At 33.3% G+C, this 20,059-nt stretch overlaps 1 protein-coding gene across 2 annotated transcripts in view; it reads left to right on the top strand.

Annotated features, from left to right (window-relative positions):
* trx (histone lysine N-methyltransferase trithorax) overlaps window positions 1-20,059 on the top strand; it is a 115,857-nt gene that overhangs the window by 33,057 nt on the left and 62,741 nt on the right. For both annotated transcript variants that reach the window (XM_089243200.1, XM_089243199.1), the window contains exons 10-13: window positions 1,616-1,717; window positions 3,606-3,716; window positions 19,370-19,507; window positions 19,873-19,965. In XM_089243200.1, the coding sequence (XP_089099326.1) occupies window positions 1,616-1,717; window positions 3,606-3,716; window positions 19,370-19,507; window positions 19,873-19,965 (444 nt within the window). The remainder of the gene's footprint in view (window positions 1-1,615; window positions 1,718-3,605; window positions 3,717-19,369; window positions 19,508-19,872; window positions 19,966-20,059) is intronic.

Genomic DNA, 20,059 nt, shown 5'->3' with positions numbered 1-20,059 from the left:
GGATATTGATCAATGCTTATACAAAAGAAAAATTAAATTAATGAAAAACAAAATGGCAACACCATTGAACTGGTTGGGTTGCTTGGCCAGAGCAACACAACACAGCTTTAGGGTTATTGTCTTATGTGTTCTGGATTTGACTATTTTTATTCCCATGGATGGTGCACGCATCCATGGAAAGGTAAGAATTGTTAAAATATATATATATAACTCAAATAGTTATTGAGTTATATATATATATATAACTCAATAACTATTTGTTATTTTATCTCAAAAGTTATACACCCAATATACATATAACAATATACATACAACAAAATATATTAACAAATACACAAAAAAGGAAATTTATTGGCAGGATTGACTTGGCCTTTCTTCCAAGGGTCCCTCTTGTTACAGCACACGCGCCTTTATGAAGAATCCGAAAGGGGGAGTGGTTTACTGGTTTAAATTACCAAAATATTTCAGAGATCGCTGGGAAAAAATGTGATCTGTAAAAACTCCAGCTAAAATATCCATACTTTTGTCGTCTAGCCACTATGCTGTCATGTGGTTATGACGCTGATGAAAATACGGATTTGGCGAACAGGGGCAGCTCGGAGGGGGAAAAAATCTCTACCCATGCAGAACCTATTTTTTGAGCTACTGACCATGTTTCTTTTAGTCGACAAAGCTTTTTTCATCCTTTCAACTCCATCTCCTCTCCAACTTTAAGCTATAATAAAGCTAAAATATAAAGCTTTCACGAGTTCATATACCCAAGATAGAATCACTGATAGCATTCATGAAGGGAAACACATATTTTATATGAACAGTATGTATATGTAGATGTGATTTCTTTATTCCGCATGGAAAGACTGGCATGCAATTATATTCTGCTCAGGGGCAATGCAGAACCTGCCTTGGGGGGGGGGGGATGTAACTTTTTCTTAATTGATTAAAAAAAAGAAATTTTTTTTTTGATAGTCTGTGAGTGCTGGTGGGGGGGGGGGCCCTCGGGAGAACTTCTGGATTTCAAAAGTTGGCATGTCTGTATGCTGATTGATAATAACAGTAGGATGAAAAGTGTAAATCCTTAACTCCTTTTGAGAAAAAAATGATTGGAGATGACATGGAAATTTTCGGAAAATTATACATAGACTTTGTATGCATCCAAACAATAGTTGGCATTATGTTATAACAAGTTTGGTGCTAAAACAGGTTTTCACATTATAATCCCTATATGGAAGGGGGAACTGAAAATTTGTGGCCCTATAACGAGTTTGACTGTACTTTGATTATCTCCTGACACCTACTCTTCCATATAAAACATATTCAAGGCCATTCCCAAAATTAATTATAAAACCTTTGTGGGTTATTGAATTCAACTGATTTTTATGATTCCCAAAAATCGATCAACTCAAAAACGCTCCTGTAATTATTAAAACACTCTTATTGCTTTAGATATTTGAATTTCAGTCTTAAATGTTTCAATAAAAAAATAAGTCCAGAATAAATCGCACTGCACCCATGATTATGCATGGAGAAAGATGTTTAAATGTGAAATAAGTTGATAAATATTCTATATATTGTCATAAATAATCAAGTGTTACTAATTTTTTTTCATTTTATGCAGGAAGAGGAGAATGAGGATCATGATAATGATGATGAGAATAATGATCAAGATGATGATGGTAATAAAGGAAATGAGGAGCGTCTTGTGCAAGCAGATTATTGGGTATATTGAATATACTGACTATATAATCAAAGTTTTTTTTTTTTCAATTTGCTCCGAAGTGGAAACAACCGGCCAGAAGAAACTAGTTTTCCCTCAATAGTTTATATCATATAAGTTAGAATTTATGCTTTAGATATAGCAAATTTATATTCTTTATAACTTTAAGAAAATTTAATTTCACTAATTTAGTTACGTATGCAAATTAATAACTACATCAATCTTTTGCAGAGTTGGACAGTTTCTTCCGCTTGGAAAAGCTGCCCAACCCTGCTACCAAGTAAAGTAGCAAGCATTAATTATGTGTATGTTAGCTAAACAATAATTAGTGTGCATTGTTATTTTCTTCCAGTTTTTTCCACTGTCTTGGGAGAAATAGCTTTCTTCTGGAAGAAATCCAATCCTGTATATATAATATAAATCTGTGTGTCCTATAACATTTTTGTAATGTCATGTAAGAACTAAAAAAAAGATTGACTGGATCCTAATTTAAAGTTAATTTGAGAAGGGGGAATTTTTAATTAAGTATGATATTGATGCAAAAGCATTTTCAATACTAGGAGATATTTGAATCATTGTTAAATTTCATTATGCCCTTCTGCATTGAATTGAGACTCAATTGAGTTGTAGCTGAGGTATCACCCCAAGTTTCATACCTATTCATAATATTCTAATCACTGAGCACATCTGAGGATTATTATTAATAATTCCTTCTTAAAAATAAGATCCCATGGAAATTTATATGCTAACACACACACACCACTGGCACAAAATTAAAATAGTACTTGTCATGCAGCTAGCTCTATTGCTGATAGCAATCAAAATCATATGTAAGCAAAATATTAATGATTGGCCTAATTGAAAATGCCAGAGATCCTCTTGCATGTTTTTATTTACAAACTTTGTGTTTGAGGCACATATTTGTGGTGTTTGGTCAGAACATGATAACTCCAAAATCACATTTTTGAGATATAAGCATTTTCATTGTCATTTAAAAATCAAAAATAAAGCATACGCACAAATGAAAATATACATCAGCATGTTTAGCCATTCAAACGCATTTGTACATTTATCTCACTTCTAATTAGTTATATTAGCAAGACTTATTTTTAGATCAAAAAGCCCATTTTTTGGAGATATCATGTTCTGACCAAACACCACAGATATTTTTTGCAAGAGTAAATGACAAAATTTATTGCCAAAAATGGATACTTTTGTTAACTAACGTAGTTTTTATCATTTTTACGCATCAACTTGTTAGTAGTATTCCCATAGCCAATAAAGCCAAAGTTATGGCTTTCAAGACCACTGCTCTAACATCCATAGACATTCAATCTGCATTCTCATATTTTTCACCTAATTTATTTTTATGTGCCAATGTTTTTCAGCAGCATGTGGCTTTAATTTCAGAGGACTTTTTTACTTTGGTGTTTGGCCGTTTTTTTTTTTTTTTTTCCTTTATGCAAAGTCTAAAGTCATTAATGAGTCCTGAAGCATTCGTGTAGCATTTATGGCAGGGCTTGACAAAGGGCCAGGTCAACTATAAAAATCGGTATTGGTGCCTAAAATTTTCTGTATGAGATTGCTCAATATTGGAATCTTGAATGACAAGTTTTTCTGATTTTATAGCAGTGTCTTTTAACAGAAAAAAAGAATATATAGGAAAAGTTGAGAAATATTATTTTAGTTCCTTTTTTCTTGAGATTAAAATCATTCCTGCAGTCCTTAAATAATTGGGCTGGCATCTACATTTGTTTTTCAATTTGTCAAGTCCTGATCTGTGGTGTATAGCTGAACATACTGTGATTTTTCTCTTTGTATTAGTATTTTGCATCATAGTATGTAATTATGCTCATTAATAAGAATAAAATTTCACTTTTGTCTTTTTTAGGTTGGTCAAGATATTGAAAAAATACTAAATGCCGGTTTTGCTGTCGTGTCTGCAGAACATATACCACTGCAATCTCTATGCTATGTATGTGGGAGTGCTGGTGAGGACAAAGTAAGCCATCATCATTGCTAGTTCTTCAGAATAATAGCTTTTGAACTTTCGGAAGAACATATAGAACTGGCTATAGTACTTAAGACATTGCTCAAAAAAATACATGAAATGTTTATAATGTTGAGATAATGTCATCATGTTATGCAGGTAGCATGGTCATGTTTTGTTTTTTTAATAACTTTCATTATTTGTTTAGTTAACGTAACAGTGCTCTGCAAAACTATTTATATTTAATAAAATTTGTTCTAAAACCTGGTGAGAGCCTCTTTATTTCGGTGAGCCAATTTATAATTTGGCTATTTAAATTTTGAGTGTTACATAAGAGCTATGTCATATACAGGGTGTTACAGAACGTTGTATTAGGTTCATGCAGTTTTGGTTTTTTTAGTAAAAGAAGATGTATCCGCACAAAGTCCAAAGAAATATTTACTTTCGTTATATAGAGTTTATGTGGTATTTATTAGACAAAACCTTTGCATCTTATTTCAAATGGTTAACATTTTCAAATGAAAAATTTAACATTTTACTTCAGAGTAAGGAGTAGAAGAATTAATTCTAAACCTTTCATTAACCTGGTGCTCTGCTAGATCTCTAGCATTAAAAACCTGCATATCCATTAAAAATTGTGGATGGGAATTTACTCTTTAAAAATTTCTGTTAATGTGAGTTATGTGAAAAGAAAGTACTGTTATAGTAGAATTGTTATAAATATTTTTATATATGGTCCAGACTAACAAATATAAATCCATAAAGTTGCATTAAGTGTTACCTAAAGAAATTATCATATAAGACAAAACCTTGATAAGCAAGTCAGATCAGTGATACTTTTAACAAACTTTCTATGCACCCTGTATATTTGAAATGTGATTGCTAGGAATTGTTTTAGTTTTTGTTCCATTCAGCTCCCAATTCAATTCTTAATTTTTATTGAGCACCAGGTTTTAAAACTTTTGCAGAGGCATTAATATTTGTAAATATAACTTTTTAATTTTTAAGCAAAGTGAAAATTAGAGTATATAGTTTTTCAGCACTTTTTCTTCCACTTTTAGTCTCCAAAACTGGACAGGTTGGTGGCAACTTAGTCCTTGATAGAATTATTATGCAAAAAAAATTCTCCCTTCAAACATTTTATATATATTTTTCCCATTCGTATTGTGTAAAAAGGTTTTGCTGTACAATATGGAAGGTATTGTGAAATGTACCAAGCGATATGGAATATTGACTTTATCAATAATGCTGTGATCAGTAATAATGCATCTGCAATACTTATTAATTGAAGCAACAAATATACAACTACATCTGTGAATTATGGGAGGTAGGTTGGAGCATTTATATTTAGAAAGAAAGCTGTAAAGTAGATCAAAGTTGTGTACTAACATTTTGTCCTGGTGTGAAACAAAATTGCATGTTAGAAAGCAAGCATAAATGTAGCATAAAAGGTAAAGAAATCAGACATGCCAAACATAACCATAGTACAATAAACAATCACTCAAAAATTTAATTGTCTTTTTATTTTAATTGAAAGTTCATTAAATGCAGCACCTCATGGACACTGAAACCTAGAAGGCTCAGGCCACATGACGCCTTACCCTCCACCTCACTTCCGAAGCAACTCTCTGAGGTCGAGGCATCCTTTAATAATTCATGAATATTCAATGCTATCCCAACCTGCATACATCTTGTGGGCCGTATATATGGACATCTAGCAACCCTAGACCCTCCATTTTCTTCATATCAGAGCTTTAACAGCACCTGCGTCAAACTATTCTTTCTGACATAAGTTCTGCCAGCTTGACCATGCACTATGCAAATGAAGCCAGGTCCAGACCCACCATGCTGAACTACTCAAACACCTGTTTTTAGCCCACAGCATGGGGTGGTTTTGATGGAAAACAGGTCTTTGTGTGTTTGGGCATCAAATAGAGCAGTGGGTTTAGACCCTGCTTTGCGGATTACCATCCATGCATAGACAAAACAGATTGGCTCAGAGTTTTTCTACTCTTGAACTCTCACATGCATATACGAATTCATAGTTATGGTAAAGATCAATGAAATTTAAAAATATATATTATAAATAAGTAAAACACCGCAAAAAACTCTTAGACCCAATTTTTTAAACCTATTTTTTTGTAGTATTGAGAGCATCTGTAGCTCTGTAGTTTATTGTGGCTATCCATAGAAACTACAGACAATCCGTAGCAGTTGACAACTCTGAGGAATACAGAAAAATAACCTCTACCAGGGATGGCCAACATTGTTAGTTTTCTTTTCCCATGATCACGCATCATGTTTTTCTGTTTCCCCCCCCCCCCCTTCCCTTTGACGTTATCTTTATTTTGAATAGGGCGCTGAGTGAACTTGTTTTTCATTGGGGGTTTTGTTTGTAGCACCAGGTGGGCAGTTTACTGACGTTTTATACATGTATATAATGCCATATATATACATACATATATTGTAAATATATGTAAACTTTTCTTTATGCTTGCCAGCCGATAGCTTATTTTTAACCTACCCAGACTCCACTCGTAATTTCCGTTTTTTAATTTAATGATTGAATAAGAAACAATGGTCATCTGTGGGGTCATGGACCACACCAGGGGCAACACTCCTGTGCATAAGCCACACAAGTAAAATGACCCAGAACTCAGATTTGTCTTTACAATAAGTGATGTGTTAAAACACACTGGCAATATAGTCATTATACTTTTGCTTTAGACTTTATATTCCTCCACTTAAAGTAAAACTGATACACACTCATTGTTCATCTAATTGTGCTTCCAGCTGGATGAAACGCATCAAAAATTAGTTTCTTCTGCAAATTATTCCATCCAATACAATCAGTTTGAATTTTACAGACAAAACAATTTTTTTTCTAAATTTTTCTGAAATTTTTATTTTTTCTTATCTCCGATTTGGCACACCCTACTATAGCGACAACCTGTGCAGTCGAACGGGTCTAATATACACTAAAGAAATTGGTTTGCACACTGGTAAACTTTGAAGGAGTTATATTATGATTAGAGTGCCAGAAGCTGTTGCTTGGATAACGCTAATCATCATAATAGATAAACATGTGATGGTATTTATATATGATGGATCAGGCAAACTATCTGTAGATGGGAAAAGATGTGCACATAGACCATTATCTGGAGCTTCTGCACGTCCATAAGGTTCACGGAATTAGCTTTACGATACAATGCATTTTGATTATTTGAGCTACCTTCTTTAACAGATTGTTTGTGGTTTGGTTTAAAAAATTCCAGTCTTGTGCAATGTAAACTATTCATTGTCATAAATGTGCCATGTCAAAATTTAGAAATTAATACTTTGCTTTGGCACAAATAGTCATTGTGTTCAAGAGTGAAACTCCCTTGGTCAATGGCACAATATGAATATGACTTTCCCCCCCCCCTCTTTGTAATTCGTAGAATTTGCGAAGCCTAGTCACTGATGGAAGTTTCGAAAAGCCATTGTGAGTTTGCATTTACTTCGAAAAGTTTCGTCTCAGTGAGCAGAATACCAAATATGCATTAAGATGTTAATACAGGACCACAACAGGCAATTTGCCTGCACCTTTTCGCACTTTAAGAACAATTTGTGTGTTCGAAAAGGCAGTATGGTAAGAGAACATAGTAAATAATTTTGTCCCTAGAAATAATGGATGCAATAATCTGTTAATCAGGAAGTCTGCTGCTTAAATCAATCACTCAAATAATGATTATAAATTCAATTTAGTACATTATATTTTTACCCTGTTTACAGGCTGCACAAAATGTCCTCACGGGCCAGCTGATTGCCACTTGTAATAATTAAAATTTGCTTGTGTGATGCATTTTAATCCTTTCTCACTAGTTCAGGGTTAGTGAAATATAGCAATAAAGTTATGATAAATAAAATGAAAGATATTTTTTTTTTGAAAGTTGAACAGTTAGTGTGTGTTCAAATTGGATTGCCTGATGGATGCTTGAGCAACTGCTTTGGTGGAATTCTGTTGCACTGAAAACTGACAAGATAAAAGTTTTAAAATTGATTGCTGCTAGGAACCTTGTGCTGTGACCCAATATCTATTTCTTTTAATCATATAAAAGTAAAAAAATTTATGGTAACACAGCAAAGTTTAACTGTGCAAACAGTTGGAAATATACTTTTTCTGTACACACAAGAAAAAAATATTTCCTTTTTTTTTTTCTCCTGTATCACAAATCGTCATAAAGCAGGCTCAAATTCAGGGCAGGCTTCTATTTTCATCTATGCACAATGGAAATCAATTCTAAGAAGATGTCTAGTCTGGATGTGTTATTGTAATTTATATAATTTGTTTTCTACTTGTGATTACTAGCTTAAGCAAGAGAAATGCACTTGTCTCCCAAAATATTTGGTTGGTACTTAGCTTTTTTTTCCTCATTTGTCAAGCCCTGGCCATTTCAGAGAACCTGACACACATGAACCATAACTAATAATTGTTAGCTTATTCAGTTATATATATGTAAATATATAATTTTTTTTAAAAAAAAAGCTCTGACTGACGAAAATTTAAGCATTAAATTATCATAAAATCAGTTTTTCTTTTCTGCATTTTTTATGCTGAAAACTATTCAGTGACACAAAAATGTATTCAGAATTTTCTTCAAGATTCAAATATTTTAAAACATTCAGAGTTTCTTATGAGCTTGGCCTCTTTTGAAATGAGTGAAGTAGCAGTACATTTTTATAGGATCAGAGCTTACATCACTTTATCTAATGCATGCATTAGGTTGAAGATATCAAAAAATATATCTTTTAATTTAATATAATAATGATATATATGAACATATAATCTCAGTTCATAAATTAAATTTCAAGTGGCATCAAGTTATCCACTAATCAGTCAACAAATGCTTCCTAATGATTGCTTTTATGAAATGAATGAGATTGTCACATTTTGTTTGCGTGGAAACTGAATAAAGTAAAACCTCTATTTTGCAGACACCGGTGGGGCAAAAAAATTTGTCTGTAAAATGAGATTGACTGTTAATCAGGGGTTTGAAATGCATGTTTTTATTGTAAAGGGGAAAATTATTTGACCGTAAAAGAGGGGTGTTCATTAAGAGAGGTGTTGTATCATCATGGACAACTATGATACATACCTATGGTAAAAATTCAATATCAAAAAGAATACAGAAATTAATGTGACTTTAAATTACATCGAAGTTAACTCAGGCAAATGAAAAAAAAATGTATCCAGACAAAATCTGTGTCTCGAGTGCCATGCTAGTTGACAAGGCTGAAAAATAATTCCAGAAATTATAAAATTTTATAATTCTACCATGTGTGCTATATGGATGTTTTTGACAAATTTGATTGTCATGCAACACTCCCAGCATCAAAAAGCTATTAACTTGGTTTTCTTTCTTTTATTTGCTTACAATCTCTTCACAAATTTCTTAATGGTCATCTATGTCAAACCTTGTATATTAACTGTCGAGAAGAGATGAATCTGGAAAATAATCTCAAATTTCTTTTTCTGGTAAACAAAACACAAGATTAGTGTTTGCTATGTAGCAAACCATTGTGTTCGAAATGTAAAAAATGGTGCATACGAAAAGTTAATTGCAAAAATGTACTAGTAATAAACCACACATGCACCTCGTCTACATTCCTCTGTGGAACTTTGTAGAAATGTACTGAAGAAACAATAAATGCTGTTTGTAAGAAGTTTCGGTGAACAAAAGGGAATTGTGATCTATTTTGCCTATAGTTGTTGGAAATGGCTGTTTTCCATCACTCTAGGTAATTTAAAATTCCAAGTCATTCTAGTGCATACATGCTTAACCTTTGTTTCGTAGGCCTAATATTATTAGACCTTAATAAATATTAAACAATTCCAACATATAGCAAGTCTAAATTCTGTGAGAGATTACCACCACCAAAAAATTATATAATTAGGGTCATCTTTCAAGTACAAAGACTTGGGTTCTGAAAATTTCCTGGGTGCTTTTCAACTTCTTATTTTTACGAAAACTGCCTTTTCGTGGTGAAATAAAATTGCTACTATCAAAATTAAATAGAGTGTTGAAGAAGGGAACAAAATATTTTTAAAAGTTTAGAAGAAAAAAATCGTCGTTGTGGTTAGGAGCCCCAGTTTGACTGTGGGACTGGCGACTACCCACTAAGACTCTACTGATTCTTATTATTATTTGAATTTTTCATTGTGTTATTCAATTGGAACATTCACACCATTTTATTATATTGTGGCTGGCAGTCGGTTGCACAAAGTGATTAACCACTTAACAGTTTTGCCTGAACACCATTCAGTAACTGAAAAGGAACTTCCCTGATTTACAAGTATGTCGCTCGAACATCTTATTTTTCTATATCAATCCACTGATTTTCCTGCCTTTGTTACTTTTTTTTAGTTTGCAGTGTTTCTAATAGAACGGCTCCAATAAAGATTGGATTGCTAACCTTGAACAAGTGTACACTGGTTTCAAGGTTAAGTTTTACTGCTTTTTGTGCTGCTTTTCAATTTTGTGCTAAAATAAAAGTAAAATGAGTGGCAGTGAGCAACTCATAACAAAATATTTGGCCCCGTTCTTTGGGAAAAAGCCAACTTTAAGTAAGGATGCCATTTTTTCACTAATTAAAAATTATAAATTCAATATTTGCAACAGTTTTAACTACTGATTTTAAATAGATACAATCAATTTGAATACAAAATTGTCTATCAAAAATATGCTTATTTTGGACATGATATGGCAGAAAAAAATTTAAGTGGTTAAGGGGTAGTGCTCATCAAAAAGTTAAGCACCCTTAAAGTACGAAAGCCTGAATAACCAAGCAAAGATGAAAAGTTAGGAAAGGAAATTCACATTCCTCTGTGGGAGAATCAAACCACCAACCGCTCACTGTTTAGGTGAGGGCTCTACCATTAAGCTATAGAAAACAGACATTTTATTTCCTTAGAGCGTATGTATGAACGCTGAACATGGCTGCTCATGGTCAGCCTCCTAGCTCAGTTAATAGCTTTACAATGTTTGCCCCCAGATGGTGCTAGGTTATCCAGGCTTTCAGATGAGCAGCAGAGAGTGGTATCATTTCTCTCTATTTGTTACCATCTGGGGGTTATGCTGTAAGAGCTATTAGCTGAATCCATTCAGCATTCATACATATGCTCTAAGGAACGAAAATATCTGTTCTCTGTAGAGCTCAATGGTAGAGCACTTGCCTGGATAGTGAGAGGTTGGTGGTTAGATTTCCCACAGAGGAATGTGAATTTTCTTTCCGAACATCATCTTCATCTCTGCTTGGTTATCCAGGCTTTCATACTTTGTATGAACAGCAGACAGTGACATCAAACACACATTTCTGTCTATAAGCACCCTTCTATTGTTAAAGTGTTAAATTTTATAAGCAATCACTGAGAACATTACCAGAGATAGGGGAAAAGGACAACAGTTGTACATAGATTGCTGTAATGGTAAGTACAGTTCTAAATGCTAACTCAAGATGGCATAAGAGCTGTGAAAGGTAGGTCAAAATTAATTTCTTTATATTCACACACACCTTCTGCAACTAGACTATCAACGAATAGATATGTATTTTTACCTCTCTGTCTTGAAGTATATATTTTTTAAACCTCTTTATATCTCTGAAAAGCCAAACCATGGTTTAAAAGTAGAACAAAGAGAAATTCTTCTTTCGCATATATCTGACTTTTTTTTCGGTAGGAAAAACCAAGAAGAAAGGAAATCTTTGCAATTGAAGGTCAAGAATTGCAATTTCATTTGTAAATTTTCTCATGACTGAAATGACATGTGGCAGTCATTTTCAGTCATGAGCGAATACTGTTCATTTGATAGTCTAGTGATACTATCAAAAAAATTGCTGAGAAACAAAAATGTGCTTTCATTTGGGGAAAAAATGGGTATTTAATATTTTTCTGGCTTAAATTGTATCATAAGTAAAAAGGAAATAGCAGCTAAAATGTACCCTTTCAACAGTAATCAGAAACAGATACCCTATCGGGATAAAAATGTATGCAAATAACATCAAGAGGAGAATAAAAACTACTTATTCTAATATTGGTGAATGTGGTTTTAATGGTTCTCTCGTGCAAAGCAGAGGAAAACATATTCTGGCCAATTTCACTAATTTTGAAAAGCTGAAGATTTTTCCAAGGTCACAACATTGATTTTGAGTAGTAAAATGTGTATTTGTTTTCTTGAATAATTTTTTTTATATTTTGGTCGTATTGTTCTATTCTTTGGCCATTTTCTTTTCTTTAACAAGAACTCTTGCAAAAGCTCAAATTTTTTCCCTCTTTTATCAGATTTATGTTGGAGTGGTTCTACTATATACAAATATTTGTGAGATAAAAAGTGAATAAAAGTCCTGACATGCACCAAAACATTAATTTTTTTAATGTCCATTACAGTTGAATTACTTTTTTAAGATGCATATAGCATTATAAAAAGTGGAAAATTAAAAATATACAAATATGAGGTGCGGTTCAAAATTAAGGGTCCATCACACACAAACAAAAATAGATTGGCAATACTGATTGGGGTTTGTGCATATATGGGTCTATTAGGAATGTATAACCTCCATATTGTGGTCAGTTGATTGCCATCTGCCTTCACAAAACAGTTGTTAAAATGAGTGCGGTATAATAACCAATCTTGCCAGTTGTGAAATTTGATCAATTATTATATATGTCTAAGTGCAGGAGGGCATAATGATGCTTAAATTCACCGTCAATTGTGAAAAACATATGGGCTTGCCTTAATGAATGAAGAAAAAATGAGACAATGGTGTCATGAGTTTGAAGAAGGTCATTCACAATGAGCAGAGGAGTGGCAGACCAGACTGACGATCTTGAATGTTTGAATACGAAAGTGAAAGAAAATTGTCGCTTTATGATACACAATCTTTCTCTAGAACATCCAGAAGTTTCTAGTTGAGAATCACTGAAACTTAGCTGGCAGAAACTGTATACAAGATGGGTACTGAAAATGCTCACGAAGAACACAGAATAGATCCACAAGCTTTTGCCAACCGCTATAACCATGAGGAAGCCTAATTTCTTTCCCATATTGTTACTGGTGATGAAACATGGATTTTGCACGTCAATGCTGAGAAGGAAAATAATCCATGCAGTGGTGTCTTTCCGGTTCAACTAGACTGAAAAAATTCAAACATATCCAGTCACAAAGGAAACCTCTGAGTGGTGCAGTGGTAAGATGCTCATATTCCACCAAAAATTATACCATCAGGGTCCAGGGGTTCGATCTGGGGAGGAAAGAACCTGGGAAAACTAGTTCCTTGCCTGAAGAGCAACCATGATAGATAGCACCTTCATTTCCCACCCAACTCCATCTCAGGAAATTGCTGTATGGTGATATGAATTGGTGTGCAGTAAAGTAAATCCTCAAAGGCAAATATCATTGCAACTGTATTCTTGAATCATAAGGGTATGATTTTTATTGATTTTATGGAACCTGGAACAACCATTACATCAAGTCTACAAGTATTGTGGAACACTTCGTAAACAGCATTCTGCCATTCAAAACAATTGACAGGGAATGCTGAGCTGAGGAATTGTTCTCCTTTATGATAATGCACACAATAATGAAACAATTCAAAAAATTGGATGGACGATTTTTGATCATCTCCCTTATAGTTCTGATCTCTCTCCCAGTGATTACCATCTCTTCAGACATCTCAAAGGCTGGCTTGTGTCTGCACGTTTTGAGGAATGAAAATCTTAGTGCGAAACTAGCTAAAATCACAGTTGGCAGTATTTTATGTACAAAGTTTGAAGGAGTTTGTTTCACAATATCCAAAGTGTTTGGAACAACATGATTATATAGAAGAATTATGTAAACGTGTAAATTCTTGAAACCATTAATAAATTTGTCATTTTTTTCCATTGTTTTCATTTTATTACTGATCTGCTCTTAATTTTGAGCCACATCTCATATATACAATAATGAAAGAAAATTTATATAATGTGTGTTTAGATGATTTTAAAATAAAATCTAATAACTCAAATAAAAAATCAGCCTTTTTGACATTTAATAGAAAATCTGATCTTTATCTTGTATGCACGTTATCTCCATGGGATTTTATGCTCTAACTAAAGTGGTTTATTAAATTTTACAGCGTTCGATTTTGCTTCGTCTATGCAACCTTCGACGTATCGCAGTTCACGTGCACTTGGAAAAGTAAAGTCCTCTTCCATCTAGGGGTGGCCTAACAGAGGTTGGTGGTGTGCCGGGGCATTTAGTTTGACAACCCTTGCCCTAATCCATCAGACCGGAACCTCTGCAACAGTCATACTTATACTTTCAATTGTCAGATTTTCTTTCTTTGAGCTTTGGCTGTCTTCTGATGAAGCATGTTTAAAATCAGAAATGAAAACTTAACCTCCACTCGTCACTGAAGAGAACACATGCCTATTTTTATTGACTCCTATACTCATGTTCTCCTGCACCTATTTGCACACCAGCCATTTCATGTAATGAAATCAGAGCCATTGGTTTGTGGCATAAAGATTCTCCTAAGCATTCTGCAAACAGATTGTTGTGATGCTAGAGCTCCAGTGCTGGCTGCTAGCAGTTGTGAAGGGAGTGAATGGACAAATCATTTTGTTACTTCCATCATTGTCTACCAACCTGTAAATAGTTAAAAGCTCTCTGACAAATCAGATTTGATTTTTTGTCTTTTGTTCCATCAAATATTTCAAATACTTTGAAGCTGAAAAAAAATTGTTTTCAGTTGACACTGAAATTAAATTTAGAAATCATACCTTGCATGAATCATTTGCTCTGTCTTTTTCTGATGTTACATCATTATATGTATGTTAGAAACCTGTTTCATAAAATTTGATTGGATGTTCATAATTAGGAATGCCTTTTTTTAATTCCTTTCAAATATCAATGTGATTGGTTGGCTATGCAATAGATTCACAAATATCTGATTCTCACAGGACCAGAAAATCTATATATATATAAAATTGATTTTCTGTGTGTGTGTGTGTGTGTGTTCTCTATACAAATCTACAATTTTAGATCAATCGTCACCAAATTTTGTATATATACCAAATGGGACCCGACTTGAACGATAGGCTACTTTAAAATTTCGTCAGAGCAGGGCAAAAAACCGTAGGGCAACAATGGTTTTTGGGCCTCAACAGTCATTTTCCGAATGTTTGCTTTGATTACCGTGGTTCCCTAGCAATGCGTTTAAGATGTGTATATGCCTTTACAATGGTTTGTCATTTCTTCAACACTGTCAGTATATGTATAATATTTATGCCTTTATAATGGTTTGCCACTTTATTCAATTCTCTCAGTAATGAGAGCTTTTTGAATAGACACCATCATCAGCATCACTTTGAGGGTAAGACAAAGGATGATCCCCATAGAAATCAGTGTTAAAATTACCGATTTTAATCTAGAAATGCGGAAATTTGGTGGGGTTTTTTTCTGTCACATCAATAATTTTAAAAATTGTATTAAATACTCGATTTTTGAAATATTGAGTTCACTTGGAGATATACGAAACCCAGAAAATTAAATATGAAGCAATTAGCCGGACCTATTTTCGAGTTGGATATCCATGCAATAACATTGATTTCAACTTTTTATTCATATCTTCTCAAGCATGAAAATTAATGTCTCCGTATTGTCTTTTAATATTGAACTGCATAAATTCATATAATTTAGGTTTGCTATTTAAAATTAATTATGGGCCTGTAAAAAGTACATCGAAAAAAGCTTTAATTAAGCATTTTTTGAAGCAGAAACAGGCAGAGATGGATAACTTGAAGTTCAAAGTGGGGAATTGAAATACCTAGCATCCTTTAAAAAAAGAAAAATATATATATACATTTTTACGTTTCTTCAAATCTAGATTTGTTTCTTTCATGAGTCCCGTAGGAAGTCGCTATATTGGTGAACTTGGACACAGTTTGCATGTCCCTCAAAAAAAAAAAAAGGAGATATCATGTGATCCAAAAAAGCCTCATTGAAGAAAACCCGGGCAACGCCGGGTATTATAGCTAGTTCTCTTATAAATATGGAAAACGAGTGGTGGCATGAATATATTATGAGACGGGCCTAACGCTATCAACATAAATACCTTTGTGCAATGCATATGCACCCACACATCACATTACCCCACACACATATTCCCATTGCATATGAAGTGCAGGTATGGTTGAGTAGTAGTAGGAGCAGTGTTTGCCAAAAAAATATGCATCTAGATATGTGGTTCATGCATCAAAATTCAATTTTATTCCTCCAAATTTTGTTGAGTGAAAATATACTGCTTTAAATTTTAGGTAATTTTAAATTTAGCAGTTATATTACTCTGTTTTCCGTAAAGAAAATACCCATGCCCCCCCCCCCCCTTTGTAAAACTATCTGTTAAGATTTTATAGAATAATGAAATTACGCTTCAAAATTATTTTTTAGGATGACACTGAGTAGGAGATACATGAGAGAATATATTATCAGTTACCTTTTTTAAGTGTGCCCCTTAAAGGGTTCAAATACTGTGCATGGTGTGCTGTCAAACCCAGTTTATAGTGAACCTCTAAGCATGATAACTTAAATTTTTGTTCCCACCCTTTAGGATGATGTTTTCCAGCCTTTTTGCTGTCGCGATTCCCCCCCTTTCTGTAGTGAAGGTCAATGCTCTGCTGACCTCTTGCAGTAGATATCAATGCTTTATGAATCTCTGTAGCCTAAGATGTCGATTTCGACCCACACACACCTCCCATATAATGCAAAATGTATTGGTTTTTATATTTGGATATCCAAAATTTAATAAATTACAATTTTTCATAGTACTAAATGGGTTATTCATTACAATAATAGTAAAAAATGATCCAGCAGACCCTCTTACAAAGTACTCACGGACCCTCCCAGGTTGGGAAACATTGCTGTAGGATGATCTCTTATCGTTTTGGATATAGTGAACCTGCAAATAAGCGAAACAAAACTTTCAGTCCATTTAAGTTCATCGTAACAATATTTATGATTGTAAATAACCAGACTTCACTAAAATGAGTAAAAATAGAAGGAATATACTGTCAAACCTCATTGTAATAAAGTGACCAAAAATATGGTTTGCTATATCTGGAGGTTTGTTATATTTTTATCTAATAAGAGAACATTGTATAGAATGAGACTTAAAACTTCTTTTACTATATTTGGTCGCTCATTATAAGCAAGATTTGCATTGGTGGTTTCAAATGTTATACAAATTTAAATTTAAAAAATTTTAACCCTAGAATACTAACTCAGAAACTTAGTAATACGTATAGGTAAAACATGCAGTTTTTATTTTAATTAGTATTCTTGGGTTAATGTAATCTTTTTTGTTTATTTCTGATATTTTGGATTTTGCCAATTGTCCTTTAGTTTTACACACTAGGGAGGGAGGAGTTGGATAATTTAGAGTCAGTTATTCATGACATCACTACAGTAACAAGCCCAATTTACATCGTCTCGCCTTGAAATATTTTTCTTGCCATAGTCTTGAAGAGAAATGTTTCTCCAATAGAATCTCATTCCGAAAATAGTCGAATGAATAAGACAGAGAAAATAAAATCTTGAAATTTATCTCCTTTCCCCCCCCCCTTCTAGGAGAAAATGTCATTAATATTGGAAAAGTTTACTTCTGCTTACATCGTCAGTCTTGTTGGAACTGATGTAAGTCGGGATATTGCTGTATTGTTTTTTGTGTTTTAAGAATAATTTTAATTTTGAGTGCAGAATTTTATGTAAAAAAAAATTTATTTCACACGAGAAATTTTTCACCATGCAACTTCTCAAACTGAAATGCATGCAGGAAAATTGAATATGTACAATGATTGTTGCAAAAATTAATGGCTATTAGAAAAGAAATGCAAATTTTAGGAAGTCATGCATGCACTGCAACGACTCTCTCTTGTTAAATGATTCTTCAAGTCTATAAATATATGCCATGTTTTCAACAATGCATCGTTCACTTTTGTGTGACAATGAATAATTAAAGTTACAGAAATTGATATTCCTGTCAACTGAAAAATCTGCTCAGTAATTAGATTTCTTGATGCAAAAGGTTTTTCTAAAGCTCAAATAAATCAACCTAATCCCAACAGCATCTGTACTTTAGGGACCCAAAGAGTGAGTTTTGGCAAATTTCATTGAGCCTGAAACTGCTCTCGCATTGGAAATCTACCATGAATGCAAAATTGCAACGTGTAATTTTGCTATGCTGCTGAACTGACAAGATATTTTAGTTTGCACCTAATGAGACCATAAAATGATTATTTGAAATCATTTAATCCTAGTTGTCACTGTTCTGAAGCTGGCTTTTGAAAGTAAACACATTATTGAAATTACTTTAGCAACAATGAAGGTACAAATTACTTGCATCAGAAGTGAAAATTAGATTTTAAAAATGACCAAAATTGATTTTAAAAGCATTGAAAAGTTCTAATGTATCGTGCCATCATTCAAAATATTGGAGGATATTTAATATATACTACGATATATTCAGAAACTTCCAAGACTTATGTTATTACGAAAGAGTGAAGTGAATAGTGGTAGTTACTTCCAAGGAATTTGTTACTGTGTGCAATTGTGAATTTTTGTTATTGTTCATGCACAGATGTAAATGTAGATGCAAGCCTTTTTTGTCACATCCTGCAGTGCAGCGTTTCCCAAAGTGGGTGATAGAATAATCTAAGGAGGCAATAGATGCTATGAGTTAAAGATCTTATGGATTTACTTGAGTTTGGGGGTGGCAATGAGTGAGAAAAAATTTCTGGAAAAGAGGGTGATAGAACAAAAAGTTTGGGAAATTATGGGCCAGTGCCTTTGTTGCTGCACTTTTCAGAACCTGAGAATAGTTTTCCCTTAAGAAAATTCTTTATTGAAGGAAAAAATTACGTGGGCAAGAGCAGGAGAATAAGCTGTAATAAGCTCTTGAAGTACCAGGATGTGATGTTTTGACAGGTAATCTGACACCAGGAGGGACCCATGAGTTCTTAAACATCTACATGATTCATGAGACACAAGCATCCAGATCTTTGGAAGGCCAAGCTGTCAGGTGTCAGATTACCTCTCAAAACATCACATTCCAATACTTCTACAACCAACTTATTCCCTGATCTTGCCCACCAACTTATTCCCTGATCTTGCCCATGTGACTTTTTCATTTTTAATGTGATAAAAGAATTTGCTTAAGGGGTAATGGTTCTCAGGTTCTGAAGGAGTGCAGTGACAAAGGCATTGGAGAATGTGACAAAAAGAAAGACTATATTAAACCCCCGGAAATTATAGAATATGTATGAGATTTGATTGACTTTTTATCTCAGTGGTGGCTTTTATGGTTATAAATTCTGTAGGATATGAACCAAGCCATCGCTCGCGCGCGAACAGTTAGTTAGCAATTACCCAATGCATATTATTCTTGCATTGTCTTTTTAGAAATTAGTGTAGAATATACTGAAGTACAACCAAATCTAATTGACAAAAAAGTGACAGGAAGATTTCAAAAGTTTTCAGTATTTTATTTTCCAAAAAGAGGAAAGTTATTCTTTTGAATTGAATCACAAATGTTTTCTTGTTTGTTTTAGATCTGAGCATTTTTATGATAGGAGTTTTTTGTTTTTTTTTTAGTTGATATACTGTACAGTCTGCTGTGAACCTTTCCATTCTTTTTGTGTTGATGAAACTACATATTCAACTTCTGGAAATTTGGATAACTGGTGTTGCTTTACATGTCGGACATGTACTGTTTGTGGTCTGAAGACCAATGTAGGTGTATTTCTGTTGATTTCTAATGCAATTATTCCATATATATACCAAATAAAGTTACAAATTAATTATATTATATACATTTAATATTTTTCCCTCGGAAATAGTATCTTATTCATAAATGATTCACTTTATGCAAAAAGGGCATATTAATCTATTTTTTGCAAAATTTACACACAATCTCACACAACAATCTCTTCCTGCCCCATCCATGCTTTCTTCATATGAGGTTTTTGTTTTAGACCTTGAATATCAGTTTCAATTTTAAAGCTTGTAACACTGACTTTTAACCTTAATATTAAAAAAATCCCAAATTTATATAATGCATAATCATTCATTGAGATTTTTTACAAATATTTTTCAAGCTTTTAAAGTGTGATGAATGCAGAAACTTTTACCATGCTGACTGCTTAGGTTCATCTTATCCATCAAAGGCATCCAGGAAAAAGAAGATATGGGTAAGTAATATAATGTTTATAATTATATATGCAGCTTGTAATTTTTTCATCTTGACTAGTAAAGATATGCAATGATAAAATTCATGTAAAAATA

This window comes from Pholcus phalangioides, unplaced genomic scaffold, assembly GCF_987345545.1.
Source record: "Pholcus phalangioides strain wild (caught in Gottingen) unplaced genomic scaffold, Ppha-v1.0 ptg000015l_1, whole genome shotgun sequence".
Taxonomy (NCBI): Eukaryota; Metazoa; Arthropoda; class Arachnida; order Araneae; family Pholcidae; genus Pholcus; species Pholcus phalangioides.
The sequence above is the reverse complement of the archived record's forward strand: the minus strand, read 5'-3'. Positions and strand labels throughout refer to the sequence as shown.